The sequence below is a fragment of the Odontesthes bonariensis genome, chromosome 10, assembly GCF_027942865.1.
Source record: "Odontesthes bonariensis isolate fOdoBon6 chromosome 10, fOdoBon6.hap1, whole genome shotgun sequence".
NCBI lineage: Eukaryota > Metazoa > Chordata > Actinopteri > Atheriniformes > Atherinopsidae > Odontesthes > Odontesthes bonariensis.
In genome coordinates this window covers 5325419-5336869 of record NC_134515.1, presented here as the reverse complement: position 1 = coordinate 5336869, position 11451 = coordinate 5325419, and the positions used below count along the sequence as shown (strand labels likewise).

General features: G+C 43.1%; 1 protein-coding gene across 2 annotated transcripts; it reads right to left on the bottom strand.

The window, feature by feature from the left end:
* Positions 1-251: 251 nt before the first annotated feature.
* LOC142390174 (uncharacterized) lies at positions 252-10638 on the bottom strand. 2 transcript variants are annotated; one of them, XM_075475550.1, is made up of 4 exons: positions 10469-10638; positions 7024-7174; positions 2521-2987; positions 252-1166 (listed from the first exon to the last, which is right to left on the bottom strand). In XM_075475550.1, exons 1-4 carry the CDS (start codon positions 10609-10611, stop codon positions 1094-1096), a joined length of 834 nt encoding a protein of 277 aa, XP_075331665.1. In that variant the 5' UTR covers positions 10612-10638; the 3' UTR covers positions 252-1093. The 2 variants fall into 2 exon arrangements, with proteins under 2 accessions (XP_075331665.1, XP_075331666.1); XM_075475551.1 differs by having other exon boundaries at positions 2521-2984.
* Positions 10639-11451: the final 813 nt, after the last annotated feature.

Here is an 11451-nt window from a genome sequence, read left to right as displayed (position 1 = left end):
TGCTGGGAACAAAGTGCCTAAAGATCCAGTTTAAAATGGCTTCTTTGCTAAGTTGTCTGTTATGCGTCGACCCACCAATCAGTTGAGCTTTGGTTGCAGCTTGACTCATCTTACCCGGAAGTATAACTGGAATGATGAGGCTGTGGTTATAAAATCAGGATTTTATTAGAGCAGAGTGACAGTTCTTTAACACTTTAGTTCCGGTTTCTGACAAACAGAAACATAAAGTATGTGAATGAGAGCAGCTTTATTCGTATACATTAATGCTTTTCCGTTTTCACGATAAGATACAAAAAGAAGGAACTTTTGAGCATGTTCAGAGCCCCTCGGCTCAGTTGAACTCACGCAGCAGTGATTCAGCCCCCCCCCCCCACCACATTATTATCTGGGTGTGTTCGTATGATTCTGGTCAGATTAGCATGTTTACGTGCTTTTTCTACCATCGTGCAAACATGCTTATTGGTTCATCCCTTGAGTTTGGTGTCATTTTTTTTTTATAGCTGAATGATTCGTAGCTCAGTGTTTCGTGGCTTTTAAACAAGAACAAATCTTCTGAAAGTGGTCCGGTACGAGGACTGGAGTAGAAAAACAGCTAATGTCCAAAGAAAAACTTCAGTTTTCTCATGTGCAGACGTTTCAGGCTCCTCGTCTCCTCTTACCTGGAGGAAGGATACGCCAACCGGAGTATTCTTTGTTGAGAATCCTCTTCGTGCCGCTCACACATGAAGAGTTGATGAAGATAATGGTGTAATGGCAACGCGGGGCATTTGGTTCCACCGCTCAGCTTTATAAGGAGACGAAGGTGGTTGGAAGTCAAAGAATGAGGGCAAAGCCGGCTGCTGTGGAGGCGCACACGTGTTCAGACGGTTCCTGAAGCGGGTTTAAAGAAAGCAAGAGACACGAAGGGAAGGAAGGAAAAAGATGGATGCCTCCCACCTCAGAAGATGTGACGCCCCCTCAGCTTCAACCCCCGGGTCTCTGTGTGGAAATAACTCAGTCTTTGCAGAGCTGTGTCCTCCTCCGTGATCCCGGAGAGCGTGCGAGGCATCTGGGCTCCCTGCAGATCCTGGCCAGCAGCCAGCAGCCCGCCGGCTCACCAGGTCACGTCCACGTTGGTCTCCGACAGACACTGGGCCAGGTGGCCGTCACAGTCCATCTGTGTGAACCTGGAGAGAGACGGGAACAAGGTGCTGACAAGGAGCGCGTGATGAGCACATACTGATGCACACAGTCTGTGCCGGCACAGCCCAAACTTCAAACTTCCACAGAGGGAATGTTAATCTTCAGCTGGGGTGTTTGGGGCCATCTGGATGCTTACATGACCACTACTCGATTCCCAAAAGGGGCACCTTGTCCCTGCAAACTGGAGGCAAAAGGCCAAAGGGCCGAATAGGGACTGGGGCTCCGACTGTGCCAACATGGGGTTTCCAAAAGTAAAAACAGAAAAAAAGAAGCCTTTTATTTATCAATTTGCTCTGTAATGGAGACATGAAAGCAGAGAAATACCAAAGTTTCTTCTGTACAAGGCCTGTTATCTTGTTTTGTTTGTTTTTTTGCACAATCGATGCAAAGAAATCAATGCCTGCAGAAAACAGGTGGAAAATATGTGAACCTGCGCGGCAGCCCGGCTGCAGACACCCGTCCTCTGTGCTGGAAACCAGGCCTGTTGTTACAGGAGAGACATGAGAAAGTCTGTGGCTCAGTAAGGAGACGGGACAACTAACCAGCTGCAGATCTGACCAATGACGAGCCGGCACAGCTGAGAAAGGCTGCCCACCGCATCCAGGTTAACCCAACCTGGATGGGTTAAAAGCGGAGGACAAATTTCGTGTGTATGCATGACCAATAAATCGGATCTTAATTAATCTTAATCTTAAATGAGATCAGCTGCACTGTAAGCCGTTTTATTTTGGTCAGTGGTTGCTTTGGCCCTATTTTCTCTCCCTTCGTATCACTGCCTGCTGTGTAGACCGAAGTGCAGACCGAAGTGCAGACCGAGCAGTAAACACTGTAACAGGCTCGGCTGTCGGCAGGCGGCAGCAGGCAGTGATACGAAGGGAGAGAAAATAGGACCAAGCGATTGTGAGGTCTGACTTTTTCCTGGAGAACCATTTTGTGATGCAAATGTATTACTCTTTTGAACGCATATTGTTTTGAGAAGCAAAACGCTTTATTTTTTAAACCCCAGCCAACTAGCCGGACTACCTTCATCAACACCAAAACGAGGCTGGAACTCTGCTCACAGGACGCAGCAGGGGGTAAGAAGATGTTCAGAAATGATGTTGCTAGTATCGGATGTCATACAGCTTCATGTCAAAAGAGGCGAACTATCCCTTTAAGCAAACTGAGCCAATGTACAGCTAACACAGTTAAAGACACATTCATCCACTTTAATCCATTTTATCACTATTATTATTATTATTATTAGCATTAGCATTATGCTACAGGAGCACGAACTGACGAGAAAGAATCTTGAGGTTAAACTTTTAGTGGGAAAACAAAGTGATGCGCAGCTCTTACCCAGCAGGGAACATCTGTAAACACATGGGACAGCTGTGAAGCCTCGCTCCTGCACCGCTCCTCTGCTCCTCCTCTCGTTCCCCGGGGGGAGGCGAGCGGGCAGATGCCTTCAGCCACTGTGTGAGAAGCTGCCTGCTCAGCGGTCCGGCCTCTTTACGTTGTCCTCCGACACTCGATCGTCCTGCTGCTGCTGATGAGGATGCCGCCGCCGCCTCCTCCTCCTCCTCCTCCTCCTCTTCCTCCCACCTGTGGACAGACGGCCGCTGTGTTCTGCTGAGGAGGGCTGGAGGAGAAGCCGTCTGAGGATCAGGACACTCGGGACTGTCAGGTGGGTCTGCTGCAGGTTTGGTCTGTACGAGGAGGTCCCGCTGGGAGGAGCCGAGGCTCCGTGAAGATCCTGGGAAGGGCCCGACCTCGCCGCAGAGGTCACACCACCGCAGTTCATCCGACTTCAGTGACGGGGGCTGCTGCAGCGACACGGACAGGAGAGCAGATGGCCGACGTAAGAGATTTAAATAAACGACAACGAGCTGTTCCCTGGATCTCAGCAACAGAGCGCAGAATAACTCGAGCCACATTCATCAGGAATAAAAAGGAGTGATTCTGCTCTAAACACCTAATGGCTCCAGTTATGATCGTGTTTCTGTAGTTTGATTATAAGAAGAAGACGTGTTGAATACAAGAAAACTAATCTGTGTCTAAAACCTAGAAATAACGCTGACGTTATGTCACAATTTAATATTGTTAATTTAAAAATCCTAGAGGAAACAGTTCGGCAGCTGAAATCAACAACTTGTTCTCTAGACATAATACCATCCGACTTTTTAAAAACTGTTTTTACCTCAGTAGAAAGTGATCTCCTACGAATAGTTAACAGCTCACTGGCATCGGGCATTTTTCCCAAGTCACTAAAGACAGCTGCCATTAAGCCACTCCTAAAGAAGAGAACTCTGGACGCCTCTATGATGAACAGCTACAGACCTGTCTCTAATCTCTCTTTTATATCTAAGATTATTGAGAAAGTTGTATTTAACCAGCTCAACGACTTTCTGAATGAAAGTGGAAGTCTTGATAACTTTCAATCAGGCTTCAGACATCATCACAGCACTGAAACAGCTCTGGTCAAAGTGTTAAACGACATCAGGTTGAATACTGATTCTGGTAATGTTTCAGTCCTGGTCCTGTTGGACCTCAGCGCTGCGTTTGATACTGTAGATCACAGAATCCTGTTGCACAGGCTGGAAAACTGGGTTGGACTTTCTGGAGCGGTCCTTAACTGGTTCAGGTCCTACTTAGAAGGCCGGAGTTATTTTGTTACAATTGGCAGCTATGAATCTGAGCGAGTGGCCATGACTTGTGGAGTCCCCCAGGGGTCAATTCTTGGACCTCTTCTGTTTAACTTGTATATGCTCCCTTTGGGTCAGATATTGCAGAACTTTAACATCAATTATCACAGTTATGCAGACGATACACAACTTTATGTGTCTCTGTCACCGGACGACTGCAGCCCAGCAGATGTACTGTGTCAGTGTCTGAAGGAAGTAAACACCTGGATGAGAGAGAATTTTCTACAATTAAATGAAGACAAAACTGAGATCATTCTGTTTGGTAGCAAAGAGAAGAGGGTCAGCGTTGGTAAATATCTTGAGACTCGGGACCTTACAATCACTGACCAAGTCGGTAACCTCGGAGTGTTGATAGACTCAGATCTGACTTTCAGCAGCCACATCAAAGCTGTCACCAAGGCAGCTTTTTACCACCTCAGAAACATCAACAGAATTAAAGGTTTCCTCTCCCAAAAAGACCAGGAGAAACTCCTCCATGCATTCATCTCCAGCAGACTCCATCACTGTAACGCTCTTTTAACTGGACTTCCCAAAAAGAGCATTAAACATCTGCAGCTCATCCAGAACGCTGCTGCTGGAGTTTTAACCCGGACTAAGAGATCTGAACACATCACAGCAGCTTTAAAATCTTTACTCTGGCTTCCAGTCAGTCACAGAATAGATTTTAAAAGCCTGCTGATGGTTTACATCTGTGATCTGTTCAGAGAATATAAAGCCAGCAGAGCTCTGAGATCCAAGGACTCAGGTCAGCTGGTCCAGCCCAGAGTCCAGACTAAACATGGAGAAGCAGCATTTAGCTGTTATGCTGCGAACAAGTGGAACAAACTGCCAGTGGAGATTAAACTTTCACCAAATGGAGACATTTTTAAATCCAGGTTAAAAACATTTCTTTTCTCATGTATCTATGCATGAAATATCTTTTAACTTATCTAGACTGTTGCCTGTTTTTAAATTCATTTAAATGATTTTATTTGTTTCTCTTTATATTCTTTTATGTATTTTTAATGCTTCTTGCACTCCCTGCTGCAATGCTTTTATTTTATGTAAAGCACTTTGAACTGTTTGTACATGAAATGTGCTATACAAATAAATTTGATTTGATTTGATTGAATAAAACGGGCAGTATGTTGGCAGTAAATTCACAATTTAATCTGAAGACGACTTTCCTAACAGTTAGAAAGCAGGAGAAGCATCTGAAAAATCACTTCCAAGATGTAAAAAACAAACATTTTTTAGACGGTTTGTGCTTAAAGGGATAGTTCGCCTCTTAACATGAAGCTGCATGACATCCCATACTAGCAATATCATTTATGAACAATGGGACTCATGCAACAACCGTTCGTATGCACAGATTTGTTCTTAAATCGCGCGTACAAGTGATTTAAGAGAATTTGCGCATTCACCAATCTTTTCGTATTTTACAGAATTTAGTAACCCAGACCTGTTGTAGGAGTTTCCTAAAATAGTCCGCTGTGATTCCAATCAAGTTTGCTTGACTAATGGATTGTATATTTAATTACTTTGAAGCAAACATAAATTAATATATACATTATATCCCATAATGATGCTGACATTATTCTGTTTGACTTAAATTCTGCACTAATTGAAGGTTAATTTGACTCTGGATATAACAAGGTCAAAGGGAAGTATAACCAGCTGCTCACTTGCTACTTTTCCGTCAGGCTCTTGGAAGAGAGCGTGTGCTCCGAGAACGTGTAGATATCCTAGTGGAGACAGACGAATGGCTGACATCACGATTAAGATTGCCAAGGACTGTGCTGCTGCAAATATGCAGCTTGCTGGAGCCACAACTCCAAAGAAACACACCGATCAAACCCAGTTCCACCACATGTCCAGGTCTTCACCATCCTGTAGACCGAGCAACAAACACCGTAACAGGCGCGGCAGCAGGCAGTGATATGAAGGGAGAGAAAATTTTGTGATGCAAATGTATTACTCTTTTGAACGCATATTGTTTTGAGAAGCAAAACGCTTTATTTTTTAAACCCCAGCCAACTAGCCGGACTACCTTCATCAACGCCAAAACGAGGCTGGAACTCGGCTCACAGGACGCAGCAGGGGGTAAGAAAATGTTCATAAATGATGTTGCTAATATGGGATGTCATACAGCTTCATGTCAAAAGAGGCGAACTATCCCTTTAAAATGTGTTCGATGCTGTTGGAACACTGTCCCCATCGATGCTGCCGTCCTTCTGCTTCATTAGACTTAGGAAACATGTCGGAGTTGACTGTCACAGAAAACTTTTACACCTTTTTGTTGCAGTTCGGCAGGACTGAGAGTCCCGCTCGGCCCTGATTTAACCTTCGTCTGTGTGCATTAACCACCAGGTGTGCCTTAAAAAAGGGAAAGAGGCTGTGTTCGAAACCGCATACTACATACTGATCGATCAGACAGTATGCAGAGCGTTTACCCACAATGCATTTCGCTCCTGCCCGAGCCGAAATTAGCGGGCCTGAAGCTAATTTCACTTAAGCTCTAAACTCTGTAAACTTTAGCAACGTTTGAAACATTTTCAGGCGAGAAAGTAGTCGTTTAGATCCCCAACGTGTTGAAAACCTGACAAAATACCGGCTGTTTACAATTTTGCTCCCACGAATTCGGCGCTATTAAAGCTAGCCGTAGTGAGCAACGCACTTCCGGTTATTTTCACAAAATAAAATACACGTTGCCTTTTATCACAGGGAAAGCCATTACGATACAATTGGTGCTTTTGTTTTGAAAACAGGAAGTGAACCTACCCTCGTTGTAGCTAGCTTGAAACTGCCGTTTTGACAGGAAATGATGATCGGCGACGTCACGTTACGTTGCATCTTGGGTAGTTTGAGTACGAGTAGTAACCTCATGATGCATACCCAACATTTCGGCGAATCTAGTATGCATCCGGGAACTTAAAAAAAGTTAAAGTTAGTATGAGTAGTAGGAGAAGTATGCGGTTTCGAACACAACCCAAGTGTCTGTGGTCCAACTGGTAAATGTGAGGATGGAAACTTCTCCTTTAAGAAAAAGAAAAGTCGAATTGGCCAAGAAAGTTGCAGTCGGTGTGTCTCTGCGTCTGAACTCTGGATGTTTGAGCCCGTCTGAAGAAACTTGTATGTGTAGTTCAATCCTCCACAGGACTGATGTAATGCAACGTACCGCTGCAGGTGGAAGGGGGAGATCAGGAACCAGGTCCCAGCGCTGCTCCTCCAGGTACGGCAGAGCAGACTTGAGTGCGAACGCCCAGAGGCTCTCCACAGCGGGGGGCCGCGGTGTGTTCCACCAGGCTGCTGCTGCTGGGAGCGCAGACCTGCATCACACACACACACTGTTACACACCGCTAACCTCCTGCCTGCATCCAGTGCAACACGTCAACATAAAAAAAACGTGACGCCTTTCCACAGATTTTTGAAGTTAATCAAAAATGTTTTAATTTTTAATCGGTTGTTATTCTTTTTAAAAATATTTCCAATGCATTTTTTATCCGACACTGAAATTATTCATGCTGTTCCCCTTTGATCTGGCGCACATTGTCTTCTTTTGCTTAAAAGAAAAGAAAAGAAAAGAGAGAAACTAACGTGGATTGTATTCTGCATACATTAACAGCAAAGGCTCAAATCTGCCTCATTTTTTGGGGAAATAATGAAGGAATTATTATTTTTTCCAAATCAAATGTATGAAATTCAGGAGCATGTTGGTTCGTAGAAAAGCTCATATGTGTTCTTAAACTCTTAGTGTTAGTCATACATAGTTTGTGAACAGCTGCTGTAGAATCTAATACCACCTTAAAATGCTTTATTATGTCAGAGAGGAGATGATTTCATTCAGTTAAGGAAGGTGAAGTTTATATGAACAAATGTGACAACCATTGAGTGTTAAATCTCATGCTCTCATTTCCTAATATAAAAAAGGTTAAAAATATTCTAAATTGTTCCGAATCATTTGGCTCAACCCCACTGTAACATCTCCACTCAATAATCTAGAGTCCCTTTGCCAAAACGTAAAATACTCACTAACATCTGGCTTTTGTCTTTAAAGGAAAAAGGTACAATTATACGGAAGCCCAGAGCAGACGTGGTACGTATAAATTTTTTTCTGATGGTTTTCTCGAGATAACGAGTTAATTTACCGATGGTTTTCGAGGCCAGTTTTTCTCCCCAGTCCGCCCCTGTTTAAATGTGTTTATATGTATTTCTGGCAAAGGTTTTTACCCATTTTTACCCCCTTTCATTGAAAACTGAATAAAGTAGCCTATGAATCAAACATGGAATGTGGAGCGTTTGTGTAACAATGCACAAAGCAAATCCTGCTGGTGTGACAAGCATTTCGTTTTTCGAGATAACGAGTTATTTATCTCATTATCTTGAGAAAACCATCAAAAAAAAGTTTACACGTACCACATCCGCTCTGGGCTTCCGTACAATCAGCACAATGATGAGTGTTTTGTGGCTCCAGCTCTGATCAGCATTGATGTAAACGTGAACACAGCCCTGAAATAAGTTGGATAACCACACCTTTCTTCACCTTTTTTAACCCGTTAATGCAAGTATCAGACATCTGTGGATGAGTTTTAGCTGGTACGACCCCACCGATCATTCAGTCTCACGCCTGATGTTTGGAGCCGTCCATACGGGCCGTTTCAGTGTCTGTAGCTTTAAATTAAGTAGCTGCTGTTGACCACGCCCCTTTCAGGAAGAGCTGGACAGGAGCAGCCAATAGGAGACCCACAGTGACATCACAGCTTCACATTTTTAACCCTGCTGGCTTCCTATATTTCTCACTTTCATTATTTATCTGCCTTTGTTTTTCACTACATAATGTTCTCCCTATGGCTGGGTAAAAAAAAACAAAACGATTCAATCTATTTCATTTTAAATTTTGCAAAAGCGATTTGTAGGGCATGAGATCGATTATTTATTTATTTTCCCCATGAAGTTAACCCAAGTGGTCTCGTGCGTGATGCAACAGTGGCGTGTTTACATCTGCTTGTCATTCAAGCGCACAAGCTTGCAAGATGGCCGACGCAGGTAAAACTCTCAGCAAGCCGCCCCAACTTAAGTCTGAGGTCTGGAACCATTTCGGTTTTAAAACAACAAAAGGACAAAGAGTTGGATAAAACCAAAGTGGTTTGCAAGATCTGCCAAGCGGAGCTCAGTTATTGTCGAAATACTCCAAACCTCAGAAACCACTTTATCACACTACGCTAACATTAGCTTCCGCCAACAAGCCGTCCGGGGCAAAACAAAAGAAACTGAGGGAATCGCTAACATTACCAGCCGATTCTCCGCTGGCCATAAAGATATAAGACAAATATAACAGAGGCCATTGCAAGTTTTGTCTGCAAAGATTTACGCCCGTACTCGGTAGTGGAAAACGAAGGCTTCAAGCGGCTCGTTCGTGTGCTCGATCCACACTACGTTATGGTGCAACGTAAACATCTGACTGATGAGTGCGTATCCACTGTTGGCTCGCCTGGCGAAGCCATACCTTTGTGTCCCAGGGACCAGTATTGCATCGGAGAGGGTGTTTTCACTGCAAAAAGTAGCTGCCAAACCCCAGATCACTTCAATGAGCTCCTTTTCCTGCACAAAAATCTCACAATTACCAAGTGAGAAAAAAGTCACAATAATAGGACTTGACTTTAGATCGTTTAAGTTTACTTTTAGTTTTGTTACCATTATTATTATCATTTTTGCACATTAAGAAACAATGCCTTAATACAATTTGTATCAAATTGAATCGTGATTAATCGATTCAGGACCTTATGAATCGAAATCGAATCGATTTAGGAACCAGCCCTAGTTCTCACTGTATTTCTAACACTTGTTAAACAACTTTGAAACTGCGCTGCATGTTTACGCTCCACTGGACTCAGACAGGTGAATCATTTTACAGCTAAATTTCCAGTTTAAGCTGCTCTCATTCACATATGTTTCTTTTGTCAGACAGAAAATCTGCTCATGAAGACGACCCACGCTCACTTAAAGCTTTTCCAGGCTGTCGCTCTGCTCTAATAAAAACCTGATTTATATAACCACAGCCTCATCTGACAGAACCCCCGTTAAAGTAGCTTAAAGACAGCGTCTGTGCGGTGAATTCAGCTGGACTTACATGGAAAGAGGAGGCTAGAGGCAGCAGGATGTTTTGAAAGTTTTTCATACACTTATCAGAATGGGACCTACTTTGGTCAATTAGTCGATTTTTTTATCTCCCATGCATGTAAACCGAGACAAAGACGGGTTTATAGGATGGGTTATAACCCAGATATAATAACTTATTGAAAAATAAGTTATTATATTGGTTTTATATTTCCCAAAAATCAGACGACTAAATGTCTCCATGGCAAAGAGAGAATAAGGCATGCTCATGTTGATATTTGACCAAATGTGAGCACCTTTAATTCGTCCTGCACCTGAAATAATTCACCAGAACGAGCTCCAGTTTAATCACGCGCAGGCTGAATTTCACACGTTTAACACAAAAGTCTTCAGTTATGTCTCCTTGTTCATGTTTTTTTTTTCTTTGGCTTTCACAAATCTGTTAACGGGGTTCTCACATAAAACTTCAAACACGGCTGTTTTTAACCCGGACAAACGGACTCACCCCTCGCTGTTCCCGGTCCCGGTGCTGTGGGAGAAAGTCGAATCGTTCCTCTTCGCTGTTCCGCCGTCCGTTTTTTCTGAATTTAACTCTTTAACGGAAAGCTTCTTACGTTTAAGTTTGGATTTGGGGTAATTTTCAGCCATGTCTCATTCATTTCTTTCGGTTTCCGCGCCAGTGTGTGAGAATACAACTTCCGGTATTAGGACCTGACGTCACTTGTCACTGCCCAATCAGTAACCCATTCATGCTGTCTTTCCCATGTGTCATAAATGGGTCTGACCAATCAGGTGAAAGCATCAAACTGACAGACATAACACACCAAGGGATGACCAAACGGACCGGCGGCAAACACAGTTTTGCATTGAATTTTATGAAAATCACATGAAATATTTTATCGTAATTAGATCTCACAGAATCCTAAAACTCTCTTGTAAGTACTTTTTGTTGTTGTGATGTTTTCATTTTTGGCCCCTGGACTTTAATTACACAGTTTCTGCAAATCTTTCTAAACCTCACTATTATTTAATTTCGTAATTGGTTTGAAATGTGTACTGAACATACATAAAACTAAATATATCCGCTAGCAAGCCACAGTTGATTAATATTTTACTGCAATTGCATGAATAAAACTGATTTTTTTTAAACATTTTCTCTCCAAACAATTGTAAAATGATCCATTTCTGTCTTTTCTTTGCCTTAAACTCAGCAGTTTGTGGACAAAGAATTTGTGGGTTGCCAAACCTACCATTATGCCTCTTATGAGGAAACAAACTAAACCCTGACTCGAGAGTTTGAGATTAGGTGGGAAGCGTTCCGTTAAATTAAACTATATCTCTCTACATCATGCACACCAAACCCTTAAAGTTGTAATAAATCATATTGTAAACCTTAATACAGCAGCAAAAAGCCTCCCTTCTCTTTCTGTGTGTCCTGCTCATGCTGTGCATGACTGGCTATGCATTTGTTGCAGGTGAAACCATGTT

Bases quoted from the DNA above. Each gene is read 5' to 3' on its own strand.
- LOC142390174 (XM_075475550.1), bottom strand. From the start codon at position 10,611: ATGGCTGAAAATTACCCCAAATCCAAACTTAAACGTAAGAAGCTTTCC. The intron at 2,988-7,023 runs GTACGTTGCATT...GTGTCGCTGCAG, and splicing joins TCCCCCTTCCACCTGCAGCG to CAGCCCCCGTCACTGAAGTC. The intron at 1,167-2,520 runs GTAAGAGCTGCG...GTCTCTCTCCAG, and splicing joins TTACAGATGTTCCCTGCTGG to GTTCACACAGATGGACTGTG.